Raw genomic sequence first — 21,822 nt, forward strand, 5'->3', positions numbered from 1 at the left:
CCTCCCTAGTAGCTGGGATTACAGACGGCGCCACCACACCCAGCTAATTTTTGCATTTTTAGTAGAGACGGGGTTTCACCATGGTGGCCAGGCTGGTCTCAAACTCCTGACCTCAAGTGATCCGCCCACCTTGGCCTCTCAAAGTGCTGGGATTACAGGTGTGAGCCACCGCACCCAGCCTTCTCTCATTTCATTTCTATGGGAGCCAGGGCTGAGGGGAATGGAAGGGATGCAAAAAAATAGTATTACAGCAGGGCACAGTGGCTCCCGCCTGGAATCCCAGCCCACCAAGAGGCCACAGCAGGCAGACTGCTTAAGGTCAGGAGTCCAAGACCAGCCTGGGCAACATGGCAAAACCCTGTTGCTACAAAAAATTAGCTGGGCTTGGTGGCTCATGCCTGTTGTCCCAGCTACTCTGGAGACCGTGGTGGGAGGATCATCTGAGCCTGGGAGTTTGAGACTGCAGTGAGATGTGATCGCGCCACCGCACTCCAGCTTGGGCGACGGAGCCAAGAATACTGTTCCTCAGAAAGTGATAAGAGGTAAAAGCTGAATTAAGGAAGAAGGGTTCTAGCCCATAAATGCCCTACAGCTCACAGCTCCACATGTCACGGGCTGAGAACTTCCACGACCCCAGTGCATGAAAAGAACTCTACCTGTTTGCCCATCAGCGCCCCATCCACAAGAATAGACTTCTCCTTTATCCGTCAGGAACAGACTATGATCCTGACCACAGGCGACCTAGCAGACAAACAGAGGTAAGGGGGATGAGAAGAAATACTTAGAACCCTGGTGTCCTCATCCAAAGAAGGACCAGCGCCATCGCCCGCAGCTCCTGGGCACCTGGAGCATGGTCCAGGCAGACTGCTCCAAGCTCATCTTACTCCTTCTCAATCCACCAGTCTCCCACTGCATTGAAACTGCTCTTGTTAAAGTAAAATGCAGATCTCCAAAGGGGGAAATCCAAGAGCTCTGCTGTCCATCCCACGCTATCTCCAAAGAACCACCCCTCCTCCATAACCCCTCTCCTCCCAGCCCTCTCTTCTACTTTCACAGCTTCCAGCCTTGCTCACGCACTCAGCCCCTACTTCAGACCCTTTGCTGTTGGGATCTCTCTCCAGGGTCTGTCTCCTGCCCTCCTCTCTCCTCACTCCTCATGCTACCCTGGGAGATGGCAGCCATTCCCAATGCTTAACTGTGGCCTCTGCACTGTGATCTCCGGTCTCAACAACTCTCCTCAGTTCCAGACTCATTTTTCTAACTGCCCAATGAAAAGCACCATCTATTGAATAATTTTTACACCAGGCACTGTGCTAAGTCAATAACCAAAACCACCTAGTAAGAAACTGAATCTCAGCTGGGCACAGTGACTCACTCCTGTAATCCCAGCACTTTGGGAGGCCAAGGCAGGCGGATCACTTGAGGTCAGGAGTTCAAGACCAGCCTGGACAACATGGTGAAACCCCATCTCTACTAAAAATACAAAAATTAGCCAGGTGTGGTGGCACGTGCCTGTAATCCCAGCAACTCGGGAGTCTGAGGCACGAGAATCGCTTGAACCCAGGAGGCGGAGGTTGCTCTGAGATGAGATTGTGACACTGCACTAAAAAAAAAAAAAAAAAAAAAAAAAGAATCTTAGAGATGTCTGGTAACTTGCACAAAGTCACTCAGTCTAATAGGTGAAGGAGGCCTGGCATGGTGGCTTACACCCATAATCCCAACAGTTTGGGCAGCCAAGGTGGAAGGACAGCTTGAGGCCAAGAGTTTGAGACCAGCCTGGCCAACACAGTGAGAATCTGTCTCTTTAAAATAAAGTAATTAGCCGAGGATGGTGATGCACGCCTGTAGACCCAGCTACTCCGGGGACTGAGGCAAGAAGATCACTTGAGTCCAAGAGTTCAAGCCTGCAGAGAGCTATGATCGTGCCACTGCATTCCAGCCTAGACAATAGAGTGAGACCCTGTCTCTAAAAAACTTCCAAATATAACCAAAAAGCCAGCCATATCACAATATAATTAGTGCTGTGGTATTCTAGGCCAGCGGTATTTTGCTCTCCATTTTATTCTCATCCCCAGAATAGTGCCTGGCTCATGGTAAGTACCTATAATAAATATTTAAATGCATATATGCATAAATACAGCAAGTGCTGTGATACTTTTGCCTCAGCCTCCCCAGAGACTGAGGTTACAGGTATGAGCCACCACATCTGGCCTCAGTTAGCTTTTTAACTTGTTCACTCACTAGAGTGTCATCCCCAGAAATCTTTTTTTTTTTTTTTGAGACAGAGTCTTGCTCTGTTGTTCAGGCTGGAGTGCAGTGGTGCAATCTCTCAGCTCATTGCAGCCTCCACCTCCCAGGTTCAAGCAATTCCTGTGCCTCAGCCTCCTGAGTAGCTGGGATTACAGGCATATGCCACCACACTGGCTAATTTTCGTATTTTTAGTAAAGACGGGGTTTCACCATGTTGGCCAGGGTGATCTGGAACTCCTGACTTCAGGTGATCCACCTGTCTCAGCCTCCCAAAGTGCTGGGATTACAGGTATGAGCCACCATGCCCGGCCCCAAAATCTTATTAAACTTTGTATCCCTAGAATCTAGCATAAATCCTGGCCTATAGTAAGTAGGCTATAATTTTTACTAAAATAATTCAGAAAATCTCCCCAACAAATTTGCCATCACCCTACCCAAATCTCAACTTTTCAAAAGCACCCCAGGAACAGAACAAGCAGCTCTCGGCCCATCTCTCTTACCTGGACCACTTGGCCATCGAAGTCCTGCATTCTGTGGACTCTGTGACTTTCGCTACAGCCAGGAACAAATTGGGAAGAAGCAAGGGATGCAGTCATGACAAGCACTGTGCAGCCCTTTCCCTGTCACCCCAACCACCCCAACTGATGGTCCGTCCCCTCTGCACACACAGTAACTGTTAGGGTAACTCTCAAGGTCAAATTTGAGGTCGAGTCAGGCCTGGGCATGAAAGTAAAGCCAAACAAAATCCTAGGTGATTTTTTTTTTTTTTTTTTTTTTTTTTGAGACGGAGTCTCGCTCTTTCACCCACGCCAGACTGCAGTGGTGCGCTCTCGGCTCACTGCAAGCTCCGCCTCCCGGGTTCACGCCATTCTCTTGCCTCAGCCTCTCCGAGTAGCTGGGACTACAGGCGCCCGCCACCATGCCCGGCTAATTTTTTGTATTTTTAGTAGAGACGGGGTTTCACCGTGGTCTCGATCTCCTGACCTCATGATCCGCCTGCCTCGGCCTCCCAAAGTGCTGGGATTACAAGCGTGAGCCACCGCGCCCGGCCAATCCTAGGTGATTTTAACACATGGCCAAAGTTGAAAGTGGTGTTAAGGCCCTCCAACATCATGCAAGGAACTAGAGGGAAGTGTTTTTAAACACTAAAATGAAAAGAACTGGCCGGGCGCGGTGGGTCACGCCTGTAATTCCAGCACTTTTTTTTATTTTATTTTTTTTTATTTTTTTTTTTGAGACAGCGTCTTGCTCTGTCACCCAGGCTGGAGTGCTGTGGCGCAATCTCAGTTCACTGCAAGCTCCGCCTCCTGGGTTCACACCATTCTCCTGCCTCAGCCTCCCAAGTAGCTTGGACTGCAGGCGCCCACCACCACACCTGGCTAATTTTTTTATATTTTTAGTAGAGACGGGGTTTCACCGTGTTAGCCAGGATGGTCTCGATCTCCTGACCTTGTGATCCGCCCGCCTCGGACTCCCAAAGTGCTGGGATTACAGGCGTGAGCCACCGCACCCAGCCAATTCCAGCACTTTTAGAGGCCGAGGCGGGCGGATCTCTTGAGGTCAGGAGTTTGAAACCAGCCTGGCCAACATAACAAAACCCTCTCTACTAAAAATACAAACAATTGCCGGGTGTGGTGGCTCACGCTTGTAATCCCAGCACTTTGGGAGGACGAGGTGGGCGGATCACGAGGTCAGGAGATCGAGACCCCGGTGAAACCCCGTCTCTACTAAAAATACAAAAAAATTAGCCGGGCGTGGTGGCGGGCGCCTGTAGTCCCAGCTACTCGGAGAGGCTGAGGCAGGAGAATGGCGTGAACCCGGGAGGCGGAGCTTGCAGTGAGCCGAGATTGCGCCACTGCACTCCAGCCTGGGTGACAGAGCGAGACTCCGTCTCAAAAAAAAAAAAAAAAAAAAATACAAACAATTATCCAGGTGTGGCAGCAGACGCCTGTAATCCCAGCAACTCGGTAGGCTGAGACATGAGAATCGCTTGAACCCGGGAGGCGGAGGTTGCAGTGAGCCTAGATCTCACCACTACACTCCAGCCTGCATGACACAGTGAGACTCCGTCTCAAACAAACAAACAAACAATAAATAAATAAAACTAAAATGAAAAAAATGAAATAAAAATAAAATGAATAAAGGGGAATGTTTAAAAATCAATTTGGTAAAATAAAAACTTAATTTGTAAAAATTCATCATAAGAGGGCGGGGCGTGGCGGCTCATGCCTGTAATCCCAGCACTTTGGGAGGCCAAGGCAGGCAGATGATGAGGTCAAGAGATGGAAACCATTCTGGCCAATATGGTGAAACCCCATCTCTACTAAAACTACAAAAATTAGCTGGGCGTGCTGGCGCGTGCCTATAGTCCCAGCTACTCAGGAGGCTGAGGCACAGGACTTGCTTGAACCTGGGAGGCGGAGGTTGCAGTGAACCAAGATTGCGCCACTGCACTCTGGCCTGGCGACAGAGCAAGACTCCATCTCAAAAAAATAAAAATAAAAAATTTATCCAGAGGTTTTACACGTTAAAACCAATCAATGCTCATGCCCCCTCCTCTCCCACCAAGCTAACGCATGGCGCTCAATCTGAAACAGATAGCACTCCCCCAGCTTTCTGTTGAGTTCTCACGGCCCTCTCTCAGGCATGCCTCTGACAGCCCCACGGGTTTACCACAGTCATCTCCATAGAAACGTTTTGACATTTAACTCAACAAGAGGAAGGGTAGGCCTTTTGGGAACTCACCTGTAAATTTCATTTTCGACCACCTTTCTTCCACATTGCCCATAAGAATTGTTTCCCATGCTGAAGACTAAAAATAACACCACCGATTAAATCAGTTTTGCAGGTTTGTGGGATCCTAGAATGTGAGGACTGGAAGGGGTCTCGCTGGTGGTCCCGTCCTGGTTAGCTCACCCCCACCCCCCCAACTGCCCCTGGGTTTCCTTCTCCAACTTTCTCAGGCTCTGCAGAAACTCCCATGGGGCATGGAGGGATCTAGACCCGCCTTCCCCTCCTGGCCCTAGATCCACTTCTTGGGAATTCCACCTTCTGAGGCTAGAACCGGACTCCCCACACCTGTCACCCGGCTGCCCTTAACACCAATCCCCTCTAGAAAGAGCTCCTAAATGCAACGCCTCTGCCCTGTCTAGGAAGTCAGGAGCACCTCTGCCCAGCCGCTGTGCAACCTTCCAAGTGTGAGGTGACAGCCTTGTGTGTGATCTTTTCTGTCTTCCCCAAGTTTGCATTTTCGACATTAAAGTTTACTTTCTAATTAAAAAAAGAAAAAAGAAAGAGCTCCTAAATGCCACCTCCGCCTTCTCCTACAGAGCACACTCAGCCAGAAAATGAAATTTGAGGCTAGGCACAGTGGCTCATGACTGTAATCTCAGCTTTTTGGGAGGCCAAGGCAGGTGGATCACTTGAGGTCAGGAGTTCAAGGCCAGACTGGCCAACATGGTAAAACCCTGTCTCTACTAAAAATACAAAAATTAGCCAAGCACAGTGGTGGGTGCCTGTAGTCCCAGCTACCGGGAAACTGAGGCAGGAGAATCACCTGAACCCGGGAGATAGAGGCTGCAGTGAGCTGAGATCGTGCCACTGCACTCCAGCCTGGGTGACAGAGCAAGACTCCGTCTCAGATAAAAAAAAAAAAAAAAAAAGAAAATGAAATGTGAAAAATGTGATCACATTGACCTTTCCCCGGAAAAACCCCTTTTCTAAAAAGGGGCCGTGTTACCCAGGGGCCCGGACTCTGAAAGCCCCCAACCACTTAGAAGATGTGTTAGCAAACAGGCTTCTTTCAATACCAGTAGAAAAAGCCACTTCTGGCCGGGCACAGTGGGTCACGTCTGTAATCCCAGCACTTTGGGAGGCCGAGACGGGCGGATCACCTGAGGTCAGGTGTTCAAGACCAGCCTGGCCAATGTGGAGAAACCCTGTCTCTACAAATAATACAAAAATTAGCCAGGCATGGTGGTGGGCACCTGTAATCCCAGCTACTCGGGAGGCTGAGGCCGGAGAATTGCTTGAACCTGGGAGGCAGAGGTTGCAGTGAGCCAAAATCACACCACTGCACTCCAGCCTGGACAACACAGTGAGACTCTGTCTCAAAAAAAAAAAAAAAAAAAAGAAGAAGAAAAAAAGAAAAAGCCACTTCTACACACCTCCCAGCTCAGTGACTTCATAACAAATGGATCAGGCTGCCTTGTGTATAGTTACATTTATAAATATATGCGATTTTCCAAGAACCAGAGAGCAGAGCACATAAGAATCAACAAGGTGGCCAGATGCGGTGGCTCATTCCTGTAATCCCAGCACTTTGGGAGGCCAAGGTGGGCGGATCACGAGGTCAGGAGATTGAGACCATCCTGGCTAACACAGTGAAACCCCGTCTCTACTAAAAATACAAAAAATTAGCTGGGTGTGGTGGCGGGCGCCTGTAGTCCCACTCGGGAGGCTGAGGCAGAAGAATGGCGTGAACCCGGGAGGCGGTGCTTGCAGTGAGCCAAGATTACGCCACTGCACTCCAGCCTGGGCGACAAAGCGAGACTCAGTCTCAAAAAAAAATATATAAAAATAAAAAAGAATCAACAAGGTTTGTCCAGCCGTCTTGAGCAATCCCACTGATCTGCTCAGGAAATGCCACGTTTCACTCATTAGATGTGGCTCAATCGAACAAGCCACTCAGGCCTGATCTGAGGCTGAGGCTCCAGTTCACAGTGAAATGGTCCCTGCACTCTTCCATCACCCTCCAATAGGTCAACTCACCTCCTTCCCTGTCAGTCAACACAAGAGAGTGAGCTCGGCCGCAGGAGACCTGCAGCACCCGTGTCTCCTGAGGTCTGTCCAGAGGCAGGGAGACGGGTGAGGGCTCCAACACATACTCGTAACCCCTCGCTGGAAAAGACACAGGACACCGATTGAGGCATGCATTTCTACCACTGGAAATCATACTGTCCAACTCCACACTACTGCACTGGAAAAAAGAGAGTCAGAGGTAGGAAAGACTCATCAAGGCAGGTAAGTTAGGGACAGAGCGAGGACCAGAAGCCCAACTCCCAGCCCATGGCATGGGCTGCCTCTATTACACGATGCAGGTTCCAGAAAAGCATACTTGGTCTTCTGGCCAGGCGCAGTGGCTCAAGCCTGTAATCCCAGCACTTTGGGAGGCCCAAGTGGGCGGATCACCTGAGGTCAGGAGTTCGAGACCAGCCTTGCCAAAATGGTGAAACCTTGCCTGTATTTAAAATACAAAAATTAGCCGGGCATGGTGGCGGGCGCCTGTAATCCCAGCTAATCGGGAGGCTGAGGCAGGAGAATTGCTTGAACCTGGGAGGCGGAGGCTGCAGTGAGCTGAGATCACACCATTGCACTTCAGCCTGGGGGACAAGAGCGAGACTTCGTCTGGAAAAAAGAAAGCATACTTGGTCTTCTTATTAAAGAAATCTTGGCCGGGCACAGTGGCTCATGCCTGTAATCCCAGCGCTTCGGAAGGCCAAAGCAGGTGGATCACTTGAGGTCAGGAGTTCGATACCCACCTGGCCAACATGGTGACACCCCTGTCTCTACTAAAAATTAGCCAGACGTGATGGTGGACGCCTGTAGTCCCAGCTACTCAGGAGGCTGAGGCAGGAGAATCACTTGAACCCAGGAGGCAGAGGTTGCCAGTGAGCCAAGATTGCACCACTGCACTCCAGCCTTCTGGGAGACAGAGCGAGACACCGTTTCAAAAAAAAATACAAAAATACAAAAATCAGCCGAGCATAATGGTGCATGCCTGTGGTCCCAGCTACTTGGGAGGCTGAGGTGGGAGGATCACTTCCAGCTACTTTGGAGGCTGAGGTGGGAGAATCACTTGGGCCAGGGAGGTTAAGGCTGCAGTGAGCAGTGATCATGACACTGCACTCTAACATGGGTGACAGGGCAAGACCCTGTTTCCCCCCACCCCCGAAAAAAATTAAACTGTTGGAATTTGCTTCAAATTTATTGAGGGGGAAGGTGGGAAAAATGAAAAAAACAAGACTGGCATGAGTTGATGATGCCTGAAGCTGGTGATGCCACATCATACTACTCTGTACACTTCTGTACATCTAAAATTGCTCTGAATAAAAGGTATAAAAAATGTAATGTGGGCTGGGCACGGTGGCTCACGCCTGTAATCCCACCACTTTGGGAGGCCGAGGCAGGTGGATCACCTGAGGTCGGGAGCTTGAGACTAGCCTGACCAACGTGGAGAAACCCCATCTCTACTAAAAATACAATATTAGCCAGGCATGGTGGCACATGCCTGTAATCCCAGCTACTCGGAAAGCTGAGGCAAGCGAATTGCTTAAACCCAGGAGGAGGAGGCTGCAGTGAGCCAAGATCATGCCATTGCACTCCAGCCTGGACAGCAAGAGCGAAACTCTGACTCAAAAAAAAAAAAAAAAAAAAAAAAAAATGTAACATCTTACAGCTAATAAAGACTTCAATACTGACTTATAAAAGACATCTGATATATAGGTCGGGCATGGTGGCTCACACCTGTAATCCCAGCACTCGGGGAGGCCAAGGCAGGCGGATCACTTGAGGTCAGGAGTTCAACACCAACCTGGCCAACATGGTGAAACCTCTGTCTCTGCTAAAATCCCCAAGTTAGCCAGGTGTGATGGCGGGCACCTGTAGTACCAGCTACTCAGGAGGCCAAGGCAGGAGAATCACCTGAACCCAGGAGATGGAGGTTGCAGCGAGCCGAGATCATGCCACTGCACTCCAGCCTGGGCGACAGCAAGACTCCATCTCAAACAAAAAAAAAAAGACATCTGATATAAAATAAATGAAAAAAGACAGAAAACAAAATATACGCTATGTATGTAAAAATGTATTTGTCTGTGAACAAGGGAACAGGAAAAAACAAAAATGAAAGGTTTGTCCAGTATGTATTTGTCCAGTGTGTAATTTCCTATTTCATTTTATTTATTTATTTATTTATTTTTGAGAAGGAGTCTTGCCCTGTCGCCCAGGCTGGAGTACAGTGGCGCAATCTTGGCTCACTGCAACCTCTGCCTCCTGGGTTCAAGCGATTCTCCTGCCCCAGCCTCCCGAGTAGCTGGGGTTACAGGCGCGCGCCTCCATGCCCAGCTAGTTTTTGCATTTTTAGCAGAGATGGGGTTTCACCATGTTGGTCAGGCTAGTCTCGAACTTCTGACCTCGTGATCCGCCCGCCTCGGCCTCCCAAGTGCTGGGATTACAGGTGTGAGGCACCGTGCCTGGCATTTCCTCTCTATTTTAGGAACTCTTTTTTTTTTTTTTTAAGAGACATGGTCTTGCTCCATTGCCCAGGCTGGAGTGCCGTGGTGCAATCACCGCTCACTGCAGCCTCAAACTCCTGGGCTCAAGCAATCCTCCTACTTCAGCCTCTGGAGTAACTAGGATTATAGGTACATGCCACCATGCTCAGCTAATTCTTTTTCATTTTTTTTTTTTTTTTTAGAGACAGAGTCTCACTATGTTGCCCAGGGTGGTCTGGAACTCCAGGCCTCAAGCAATCCCTCCCACCTTGGCCTCCCAAAGTGCTGGGATTACAGGTGTGAGCCCCTGTGCCTGGCCAAGGAAATATTTCTTACTGTTCTCATAGTAATTTTTAGCTAATGTCTACTTTTCTGTTCGTTTGTTTGTTTGTTTAGGACAGTCTCATTCTGTCACCCAGGCTGGAGTGTAGTGGCATGATCTCGACTCACTGCAACCTCCACCTCCCGGGTTCAAGAGATTCTTGTGCCTCAGCCTCCGAAGTAGCTGGGACTATACAGGTGTGTGCCACCATGCCCGGCTAATTTTTTATATTTTTAGTAGAGATGGGGTTTCACCATGTTGGCCAGGCTGGTCTCGAACTCCTGGCCTCAAGTGATCTGCCCTCCTCGGCTTCCCAAAGTGCTGGGATTACAGGTGTGAGGCACCACGCCCAGCCAGGCTAATGTCTACTTTTTAAAATACCATTATAATTTATTTCTAACATTTTTACATCCGAGGCTCCAACATTTGGAATAAAGCCTCCATGTTAACGATTTCACTGCCTTTTCCCCCCAAAACATATTCTAGACACTGCAGAGTACTTCAGGCTGTCTGTCTCCAAGCTAGGAAAAAAGGTCATCTCTTTTAGGCCACAAAAAAACATCTTTACTTATCTGCAAATGCCAGGTGCTTGCCCATTGCCTGATGGTTCAACATTGTTACCAAAGAGGCTAAAAAATAATCTAGCCCAAAGGATGTTGGTTTCAAACAACATCCCTTTAAGTTTTCGTCTATTTCTTTGCTATGGTTTGGTTTATGTAACCATGTTCTTGAACACCAAAGGGAGGGCTGGGCGCTGTGGCTCACGCCTGTAATCACAGCACTTTGGGAGGCTGAGAAGGGTGGATCACCTGAGCTCAGGAGTTCGAGACCAGCCTGGTGAACATAGTGAAACCCCAACTCTACTAAAAATGCAAAAATTAGCCAGGCATGGTGGCGTGTGCCTGTAATCCCAGCTACTCGGGAGGCTGAGGCAGGAGAATCACTTGAACCCAGGAGGTGGAGGTTGCAGTGAGCCAGGATCTCGCCACTGCACTCTAGCCTGGCAACAGCGAGACTCTGTCTCAAAAAATAAAAAATAAAAAATAAAGAGCTTTCTCAGACCAATCCCGGCAGAGAGGAGACAAGGTAGGGATGCTCACTTTTATCTTTCCGGCTCCTGTGAAATCCAAGCTGAGAATCTTTGTTGAGTCCCATCCCCCAGACTTTCGTAACATCCACGGTCTTAGAGGACAGCAGTGTGAATCCATAGCCACAAGCAGCAGACGAAATCTGAAAAGCAGTTCCCACAAAGCATGAACTGATTTGCAATGTCAAGATTGTTCAGTAATAAATGACAGGTTATTTATCAAATCCAAGAATATATACTATTTTCGGGGTTTTTTTTTGTTGTTTTTGAGACAGTCTCACTCTGCTGCCCAGGCTGGAATGCAGTGGTGTGATTTCGGCTCACTGCAATCTCCATCTCCCAGGTTCAAGCCTCCCGAGTAGCTGAGACTACAGGTATGTGCACCACATCTGGCTAACCTCGGTATTTTTAGCAGAGACAGAGTTTCACCATGTTGGCCCAGCTGATCTCTAACTCCTTGCCTCAAGTGATCTGTCCGCCTTGGCTTCCCAAGATGTTGGGACTACATGCGTCAGCCACAGTGCCTGGCCCAAGAACACATATTATTAAGACAGCAACTAGCATTTATTGAGCATTTACTATATGTTTGATAAGTATTATCTCATTTAATCTTTATAATCAGTCTATGAAGGGTGATTTACACATAGACCATGAATATAGTGGTAAATGCCAGCTTACCACTAGGTATTACCATCCCCATTCACCAAGACCAAGACACTATGTAGCAGCCGAGTACAGTGGCTCACACCTGTAATCCCAGCACTTTGGGAGGCTGAGGCAGGCAGATCACTTGAGGTCAGGAGTTCGAGACCCGCTTTGGCCAACATGGTGAAACCCCATCTCTATTAAAAATACAAAAATTAGCTAGGCATGGTGGCGTGTGCCTGTAATCTCAGCTACTCGGGAGGCTGAGGCAGGAGAAGTGCTTGAACCTGGGAGGCGGAGGTTGCAGTGAGCCAAGATGGCGCCACTGCACTCCAGCCTGGGTGACAAGAATAAGACTCTGTCTCAAAACAAAACAAAACGAAAAACACCACCATCTCTTAACGTGGCAGGTAAGTTGACAGATCTCCTTAGTTTGAATCCTGGCTCCATCCTTACCAACTGTGTGACCTGAGATAGATTACTTTATATCTGTTTCTCGTTCTCTAAAAAGTAAAGATGATAATAGTACCATCTCTCTCACTGCACTGTTATGAAGACTAAACCAGTTAATATAGCTAAAGCCCTTCTAGGGAATAGTACCTATCTCAAGGTAAGAGCTATATTTTAAGCCTGGGCAACAAAGTGACAACCTGTCTTTATGAAAAAATCAAAATTTAAGCTAGGCATAGTAGCGTATGTCTATGGTCCCAGCTACATGGGAGGCTGAAGCAGGAGGCTCACTTGAACCCAGGAGGTCGAGGCTGCAGTGACCCATGATCATGCCACTGCACTCCAGCCTGGGCAACAGAACCAGATAAAAAAAAACAAAAAACTATTTTGTACTCTATTTTGTATTTTAAATTTATACATACATATATACATATATATGTATATATATACGTGTATATATATACATATATATATATATATATATAGAGAGAGAGAGAGAGAGAGAGAGATGAGTTCTCACTATGTTACCCAGGCTGGTCTCAAACTCTTGGGCTCAAATGATCCTCCTGCCCTGGCCTCCCAAAGTGCTGAAATTACAGGCATGAGCTACCACACCTGGCCTATATTTAATGTTTTTTTGTTGTTGTTGTTTAGTTTTTGTTATTGCTTTTTTTATCATATTTTCTATTTCTTATTGCTGTTAGCAGTAGTATAAGGCAGATGAGAAAGTGTGGCTCCTAAAGGTTGAGTAACTTGACTGCATGCTTTTCACTGACACTACGCCGTTACGTTCTCAGGCTATTACCATGAAAAGGAAAACTCAGTACTACAGCTACTGTGAATTTAACACAGTGACAACCCCAAGGTCTTTGTTGGGTGTTTTAACTACACTCTCATCAATCCTCCCTTCACTGTCCCGACGACAAGACGGGGCTTCCAGTGGGGTTGGATACAGACCAAAGATGGTTTGATTTTAAAATCAATCCTTTCAGCCGGGCACAGTGGCTCACGCCTGTAATCCCAGCACTTTGGGAGGCCAAGGCGGGCGGATCGCTTGAGTTCAGTTCAAGCCCAGTCTAGCCAACATGGCGAAACCCCATCTCTACTAAAAACACAAAAATTTCCTGGGCGAGGTGGCAGGACGATCTCTTGAGCCCAGGAGGTCAAGGCTGCAGTGAGCTATGATGACACCACTGCACTCCAGCCTGAGCAACAGAGCGAGACCCTGTCTCTAATAAATAAATTAAAAAAAAAAATCCCCTTTCTGAGTTGCTCATTGAAACACCTCAGCTGGTATACATTTTCAATGGGCTTTTGAATTTTGCTTTCCTAACATCAGAACTCCTGCAGTCACGCTGGGCTGAATGAGAATCCCACCGCATATAAACAGCTAGCAGCGGTGGGGCCTTGGGGCCTCCCCTTCCTCTCCTGTAATTGGGGAAAACAACTGTCGACTCACTGGGTGCTAAGCGAATGACACAACCCGGCACAACATCTAGCACTGCCACCCAATAAATATTGATGGCCACCACTAACGCCTTCCCCTCCTGGGCTTGCAGCCAGCTCGAGGGTCGTCATCCCGGAAGTCTGGCCACCCAGAGGAGCCAACTTCTTGAAGAGAGCCGAACAGGTCGAGGGAGACCGGGAGTGCGGAAGAGAGAGAGGGAGGGAGGGAGGAAGCCGCGGCCCGCACCTTTTGGTCCAGCTCCAGGCGATAGGGCACGGGCTGGATCCTGCGGCGCGGCCGGGCGCCGGCGCGGGGCCCGGGCCCGGAGCTGGGCACCACAAAGGAGGGCACGCCTAGCGCCCCCGAGAAGCTGAAGCCCCACACGAAGACGCGATCGGCGCGGGCAGCGCGCTCGCCCACGTACTGGAACACGGGCACCTCCGCCTCGGCTTCTGCCGCTTCGCGCCGGCTCCGCGAGCGCCCGGCCGCCGTCCAGTGCCCTCGCACCGGCCCCGGCCCGCTCAGCCGCCGCCGCGCCAGCCGAGCCCCAGCCACCAGCGCCATCCTCCGTTCCACGCCTCAGCAGCCTCTGGGCGCCGCCATCTTGCGTGACCCTTAACACCACGCCTCGGCGGAAGAGGTTGCGGCCACCTTTACTCCGGGTTGAAGGCAAAGGCGCTGACGGCCACCCAAGGCTCAGGGAGGTGGGGCGTGGCGATGGTGAGGTGAGGGGCGGGGTTAGGGGCGGGATTAGGATTCTTGTCCCTTAGCAAAACTTCGTGTCCTGTTTTGCTCCCTTGCTGTTGCCCCTCGACATTTCCCACCCGGCCTTGCTGCAGCCATCCCCGCTCCGGTCTGCTCCCACGCCGCCCCAGGCCGTCTTCCAGCGACAGCGAGCTGGAGTGAGCGGTTCCCTGCTGCCTTCGCATCCCCTGCCCAGGTCCCCTCAAACCTATTACTCACCTTGAGACAGACAGCTCACTGCAACCTCCCCCTCCCGGGTTCAAGAGACTCTCGTGTCTCAGCCTCCCGAGTAGCTGGGACCACAGGCGTGCGCCACCACGCCCGGCTAATTTTTGTATTTTTAGTAGAGACGGGGTTTCACGATGTTGGCCAGGCTGGTCTTGAACTCCTGACCTCCAGTGATCCACCCACCTCGGCCTCCCAAAGTGCTGGGATTACTAGCATGAGCCACCGCCCCCGGCCTGTGCAGGCCTGTTTTATGGAAGGTGACTGGGGAAAATCCACTGATAAAATGTGGTGACCACAGGACTGCTCATGGAAAGCCTCTTACTACAGGGAGTAAAATTCATGAAGGCACTGAAACCACCAGTCTGCCGGGCTATGAAATCTATTCCCTGCGGCGGACCCAGTCTTCCAGCACTTTGGAAGACAAAGGTGGGAGAATCACTTGAGAGTTCAAGACCAGCCTGAGCAACATAGTGGGACCCTTTCTCTACAAAAAAAAAAAATGTAAAAATTAGCTCGGCATGATGTGCACCTGTGGTACCAGCTACTTGGGAGACTGAGGCAGGTGGATGGCTTAAGCCCAGGAGTTCGAGGCTGCAGTGAACCACGATTGCACCACTGCACTCCAGCCAGGACAGCAGAGTGAGACCCTGTCTCTGAAAAAAAAAAATAAATTAAATTAAATGTAAATATAAAAGTAAAAATAAATGTGTCTATGGACTCACCTGGTAGTAAGTTCCCTGGCATCCAAGGACACATTTGGGATAGATAAACTTAGCTGTTCACATCGGTCCCCTTACCCTGTCTTGACCCAGCCAGTATTCAATCAGAACACATGCTGTTTGCCACATGGAATTGTAGACGCTAGTGCCACCTTCAAAGATGTGAAGGATTCAGAGGGGTGCTGATTCCTATCCAATGGGTAGCTCCCCATTGAGTTCACCTGTTTGGCTCCTAAAAAAACTGGTGGATTGGCCAGGCACAGTGGCTCACGCCTATAATCCCAGCACTTTGGGAGGCCGAGGCAGGCACATCACGAGGTCAAGAGATGGAGACCATCTTGGCCAACATAGTGAAACCCTGTCTCTACTGAAAATACAAAAATTAGCTGGGCGTGGTGGCACACACCTGTAGTCCCAGCTACTCGGGAGGCTGAGGCAGGAGAATTGCTTAAACCCAGGAGGCGGAGGTTGCGGTGAGCCGAGATCGCACCATTGCACTCCAGCCTGGTGACAGAGGGAGGCTCCATCTCAAAAAAAAAAAAAAAAAAAGATGGATTGTGGTAGGGGACAGGGGACCCCACCATACATTTAGGCAAGTGCATGGTCCAACTCATAGCTGCTGTGTCAAGTGTGCCGTCTGTTTTTTTGTTTGTTTGTTTGTTTGTTTTTTCAGACAGAGTTTCACTCCATCACCCAGGCTTGAGTGCGGTGGCGCGATCTCAACTCACTGCAACCTCCACCTCCTGGGTTCAAGCAATTCTCCTGCCTCAGCCTCCCAAGTAGTTGGGATTACAGGTGTGCACAACCACACCCGGTTAATTTTTTGTAATTTTAGTAGAGACGGGGTTTCACCATGTTGGCCATGACTGGTCTCCAACTCCTGACCTCAGGTGTTCTGCCCACCTCCACCTCCCAAAGTGCTGGGATTACATGCCTGGGCCACCGCACCCAGCCATGGCATCTGTTTTACCAGAAGAGATCAACGCACCCTCTGAAACATGATACAGGACACTGATCTGGTGAGTGGGTTCTTTTCAATCCCTAACAGAAAAGAGGACCAAAACAGTTTGCCTCTGCGTGAAGGAAAGCATTACTCATGAACTCTCCCACTGTCTCACTCCCGACACCACCCACATTAAGTATCTGTTACAAGCACCTTGTCTCCAGCCGGGCGCGGTGACTCATGCCTGTAATCCCAGCACTTTGGGAGGCCGAGGCGGGCGGATCATGAGGTCAGAAGTTTGAGACCAGTCTGGCCAACATAGTGAAACCCCGTCTCTACTAAAAATACGCAAAAAATTAGCTGGGTGTGGTGGTGTGTGCCTGTAATCCCAGCTACTCCAGAGGCTAAGGCAGGAAAATTGCGTGAACCCGGGAGGCGGAGGTTGCAGTGAGCCAAGATCGTGCCACTGCACTCCAGCCTGGGTGACAGAACAAGACTCCATCTCAAAAAAAAAACCAGCTGGGCGCGGTGGCTCACGCTTGTAATCCCAGCACTTTGGGAGGCCGAGGCGGGCGGATCACGAGGTCAGGAGATCGAGACCACGGTGAAACCCCGTCTCTACTAAAAATACAAAAAAAAAATTAGCCGGGCGTGGTGGCAGGTGCCTGTAGTCCCAGCTACTCGGAGAGGCTGAGGCAGGAGAATGTCGTGAACCCAGGAGGCGGAGCTTGCAATGAGCCGCGATCGTGCCACTGCACTCTAGCCTGGGCGACAGAGCGAGACTCCGTCTCAAAAAAAAAAAAAAAAAAAACCAACAACAAAAAACCTTATCTCCATCTCTGCCGTATTTATTTATTCCTTTATTTTCATTTTTTTGAGATGGAGTTTCACTTTTGTTGCCCAGGCTGTAGTGCACTGGCGTGACCTCAGCTCACTGCAGCCTCCACCTCCCGGCTCAAGTGATTCTCCTGCCTCAGCCTCCTGAGTAGCTGGAATTACAGGTGCCCACCACCACACCTGGCTAATTTTGTTTTGTATTTTTAGTAGAGACGGGGTTCCACCCTATTGGCCAGGCTGGTCTCGAACTCCTGAACTCAGGTGATCCACCCGCCTCAGCCTCCCAAACTGCTGGGATTACAGGCGTGAGCCACCGTGCCCAGCCTATTTATTCATTTATTTATTCATTTTTTAGAGACAGAATTTGGCACACTTGAATTGATAAATCTGAGACATATATTGATAAAGGACAATTATATAAATATTATAAATACAGTTAATATTAATAGTTAATACAGGGAATATTTATATATTTACGAAATGTATACACAGTTCAGCTGGGTGGAGTGGCTCATGCCTATAATCCCAGCACTTTGGGAGGCTAAGGTGGGAGGACTGCTTGAGGCCAGGAGTTCGAGACCGGCCTGGGCAACATAACAAGACCTTGTCTGTATACAAAATTTAAAAATTAGCCTGGCATGTTGGAGCCTGCTTGTGGTCCCAACTACTTGGGAGACTGAGGTGGGAGGATTCTTGAGCCTGGGAGGTCGAGGCTGTAGTGAGCTGTGTTTGCACCACTGCACTCTGGCCTGGGTGACGGAACAAAACCCTATCTCAAAAAAAAAAAAAAAGGAAAGAAAAATTTTGAACTGTCCTTTCATAAGCAGGACTGTCCTTTTATCTGAGTTTATGTCCTTTCTAGTTTTTTGGTTTTCAACATCTGATTTTTTTTTTTTTTTAACAGAGTCTGGCTCTTTCATCAAGGCTGGAGTGCAATGGCACAGTCTCGGCTCACTGCAACCTCCGCCTCCTGGGTTCTAAGTGATTCTCCTACCTCAGCCTCCTGAATAGCTAGGATTACAGGCACCCATCACAACACCTGGCTAATTTTTGTATTTTTAGTAGAGACGGGGTTTCACTATGTTGGCCAGGCTGGTCTCGAACTGCTGACCTCAGGTGATCCACCTGCCTTGGCCTCCGTAAGTGCTGGAATTACAGGCGTGAGCCACCCCGCCTGGCTCAACATCTGGTCTTTTACAAACTCATAGTAGGTTTTAAAATTTTTTTTACTTGTCAATATTTTAATAACCCTATGTGAGTCTCTCAAATTTCTAAAACATTTTACTATTAAGGGATATCCAAAGGACACAAGCCTTGGTTTAGTATTTCGAAGACAAAAGGACAAACTGCAATGTGAACCGCAGCCACGGGGTGGCAATACTTACCCACCAATTCTGTCTCCTAAGACAGGCTAAAACATCCTAAACGTCTATTTGGCCAATAAAGAGCTGGATTTGTAGCCACAACTGGGCTTTCCTATTTTGCTATCAAAACTTGGTTGGTTTTGTAGACTGCTTCTATGCTAGAAAATACTTGCTTTTCTGGCTGGGCTCAGTGGCTCACGCCTGTAATCCCAGCACTTTGGGAGGTCGAGGCAGGTAGATCACCTGAGGTCAGGAGTTCAAGACAAGCCTGGCCAACATGGTGAAATGCTATCTCTACTAAAAATATTAAAAAAATTAGCCGGGCGTGGTGGCAGGCGCCTTTAATCCTAGGTACACAGGAGGCTGAAGCATGAGAAATGCTTGGACTCAGGAGACAGAGATTGCGGTGAGCCGAGATCGCGCCACTGCTCTCCAGCCTGGGCGACAGAGAGAGATTCTGGCTCAAAAACAAACAAACAAACAAAAATGAAAAAAACTTGGCTGGTTTTGTAGACTGGTTCTATGCTAGAAAATACTTGCATTTCTGTCCAAATTTTTGCTTGGAAAAGATGATACTACTGTCAAACTATCAGCTATCTCAGAGTATCCAAATGTCTGCTAATGTTAGCCAAGCTAATTTCTTCGCCACCTATGATGACATTTTCCTGTACACATTCTAATTATTTTGACGTTTGATGTAGCTGAAATTCTCTAGTCTGGGAAAGAGTGAACTTAACTAACCTTACATTTGTTTGTTTGTCTGTTTTTGAGACAGAGTCTCACTCTGTTGCCAGGCTGGAGTGCGGTGGCAGGATCTTGGCTTACTGCAACTTCCTCCTCCCGGATTCAAGCGATTCTCCTGCCTCAGCCTCCCAAGTAGCTGGGATTACAGGGACCTGCCACCATGCCCGGCTAATTTTTGTATATTTAGTAGAGTCGGGGTTTCACCGTGTTGGCCAGGGTAGTCTTGAACTCTTGACCTCAAGTGATCTACCCGCCTTGGCCTCCCAAAGTGCTGGGATAACAGGCATGAGCCACGGTGCCCAGACTAAACTTACATGTTTTTATTTGTATTATTATACTTTAATTATACAATTAATGTATCATGCAGTTCCTTGTTTAAAAATAATAATAAATCGGCCGGGAGCAGTGGCTCATGTCTGTAATCCCAACACTTTGGGAGGCTGAGGCGGGCAGATCACCCTACGTCAGGAGTTCGAGACCAGCCTGGCCAACATGGTGAAACCCAGTCTGTAATAAAAATACAATAATTAGCTGGGCATGGTGGTGGGCGCCTGTAATCTCAGCTACTTGGGAGCCTGAGGCAGGAGAATCACTTGAACTTGGGAGGTGGAGGTTGCAGTGAGCCAAGATTGCGCCACTGCATTCCAGCCTGGGCAACAGAGCAAGACTCCTTCTCAAAAAATAATAATAGTAAATTTAAAAATATTATATATGGGTACGGCTAAAGGCTCCTTTAACCACAGTCTCACATATACATCTTGCCATATAAAAAACATTATTTTGGCCAGGTGTCATGGCTCACATCTGTAATCCCAACACTTTGGGAGGCCAAGGCCGGAGGATTGCTTGAGGCCAGGAGTTTGAAACCAGCCTGGGCAATAGTGAAACTCCGTCCCTAAAAAAAATTTTTAAAAATCAGCCGAGTGTGATGGTGTGTGCCAGTAGCTACTTGGGAAGCCCAAGCAAGAGGATTGCTTGAGCCTAGGAGTTCAAGGCCAGCTTGGGCAACATAGCAAGACTCCCATCTCAAAAAATAAAGTAAAATAAAAAAATTTTAAAAAATAATAAACATGTTAATATACATATTCTAAGAGATGATCAAAAAATAAAAATAATTTTTAAAGTGTTAATAGATGTTTTCCATTTGTTTTTCATAAGTTGTGCTTCAATATTATGAGTGGGATTTGCTTTTACATATACCCCTGATACACGACTTTTTTTTTTTCCCCAGACAAGGTCTCACTCTGTCAACCAGGCTGGAGTACAGTGGTGCCATCATAGCTCACTGCAGCCTCTGCAGATTCAATCTTGCCAGGTTTTGTGATCCTCCTACCTCAGCCTCCCAAGTAGCTAGGACTACAGGCACGCCCCACCACGCCTGGACATTTTTTAAATTTTTTGCAGAGACGGGGGTCTCTCTATGTTGCTCAGGCTGGACTCCCAACTCCTAGGCTCAAGCAATCCTCCTGCCTCAGCTTCCCAAAGTGCTGGGATTATAGGCATAAGCCACTGTGCCCAGCCCACGTTTTTTAAATGTTTGCCAATCTGCTATTTGAAACATATCTCATTTTTTATTTACTTTGTGTTTCTGTAATCTCTGGAAAAGTTGAACATCTTATAGTTTCACGTCTCCTCTACTGAGAATTGCAAATCTACTCATATGCTCGGTGACATTTCTATTGGGTTGTCTCTTTTTCTCTTTGTTTTCTTTTTTTTTTTTTGAGACAGAGTCTCACTCTGTGGCCCAGTGCCCAGGCTGAAGTGCAGTGGTCCGATCTCGGCTCACCACAACCTCTGCCTCATGGGTTCAAGTGATTCTCATGTCTCAGCCTCCCAAGTACCTGGGACTGCAGACGTGCAGCACCATGCCCAGCTAATTTTTGTATTTTTACCAGAGACAGGGTTTCACCATGTTGGCCAGGCTGGTCTCGAACTCCTGACTTCAGGTGATCCACCTGTCTTAGCCTCCCAAAGTGCTGGGATTACAGGCGTGAGCCACTGCGCCTGGCTATATTCAGGTTTAGAGTTGACTTTTATGAATGGCATGATGCCAGGCAGCATACTTATTAATATTTTTTCCAAAGGCATGTCTGATTGTCCAAAATAATTTATTGGCTAGTAAGGGCTTTATCTGAAGATTCAAGATGCCATTTATAACATATGATTAATTTCCAAAAATACATAGGTCAATTTTATGGAAACTATTTATTTCTACTGCTTTATTCTTATATTAATGTGATGAGGTTTCAATGGCTGCAACTTTATAGTATGTTCTGATTTTTATTCAGTCAGATGTCTTCTTTGTTCTTGTCTATTCTTTTACAAAAATGCCTTTGCTATTCATAACATTTACTTTCATATAAATTTTAAAATCATCTTGACAAGCTATATTAAAAATCCCACTAGGATTTTGATTGAAATTACATTAAATTCCTAGGCTCGTTGTGAGAAATTAACTAGGAGAAATCACATTTTACAATCTTCAGTCTTCCCATTCAGAAACGTGGTATCTACTGGCCCAGCGTGGTGGCTCTGCCTGTAATCCCGGCACTTTGGGAGGCCGAGTTGGGTGGACAACTTGAGATCAGGAGTTCGAGACCAGCCTGGCCAACATGGTGAAACCCCGTTTCTACTAAAAAGACAAAAAAATTAGCCAGGTGTGGTGGGGCGCACCTGTAATCACAGCTACTCGGCAGGCTGAGGCAGGAGAATCACTTGAACCCGGGAGGAGGAGATTGCATGAGCCGAGATTGCACCACTGCACTACAGCC

General features: G+C 48.2%; 2 protein-coding genes across 5 annotated transcripts in view; one reads left to right on the forward strand and one right to left on the reverse strand.

Annotated features, from left to right (window-relative positions):
- The window catches only part of RCC1L (RCC1 like), a 48,568-nt gene extending 34,385 nt beyond the window's left edge, over positions 1-14,183 (reverse strand). For 3 of the 4 annotated variants that reach the window (XM_063646375.1, XM_055292807.2, XM_055292809.2), the window contains exons 1-6: positions 13,719-14,036; positions 10,944-11,073; positions 7,021-7,149; positions 4,996-5,062; positions 2,751-2,802; positions 657-741 (exon numbers count right to left, since the gene is read on the reverse strand). In XM_063646375.1, the coding sequence (XP_063502445.1) occupies positions 657-741; positions 2,751-2,802; positions 4,996-5,062; positions 7,021-7,149; positions 10,944-11,073; positions 13,719-14,036 (781 nt within the window). Of the gene's footprint in view, positions 1-656; positions 742-2,750; positions 2,803-4,995; positions 5,063-7,020; positions 7,150-10,943; positions 11,074-13,718 lie in introns of all 4 variants that reach the window. The other variant, XM_055292808.2, reaches the window with a different exon arrangement.
- LOC129489732 (general transcription factor II-I repeat domain-containing protein 2B) overlaps positions 14,050-21,822 on the forward strand; it is an 85,708-nt gene continuing 77,935 nt past the window's right edge. The window contains exon 1 of the mRNA XM_055292787.2: positions 14,050-14,197. The gene's annotated coding sequence lies outside the window, so the exon portion shown is untranslated. The remainder of the gene's footprint in view (positions 14,198-21,822) is intronic.

The sequence above is a fragment of the Symphalangus syndactylus genome, chromosome 9 (genome assembly GCF_028878055.3).
Source record: "Symphalangus syndactylus isolate Jambi chromosome 9, NHGRI_mSymSyn1-v2.1_pri, whole genome shotgun sequence".
Lineage (NCBI taxonomy): Eukaryota > Metazoa > Chordata > Mammalia > Primates > Hylobatidae > Symphalangus > Symphalangus syndactylus.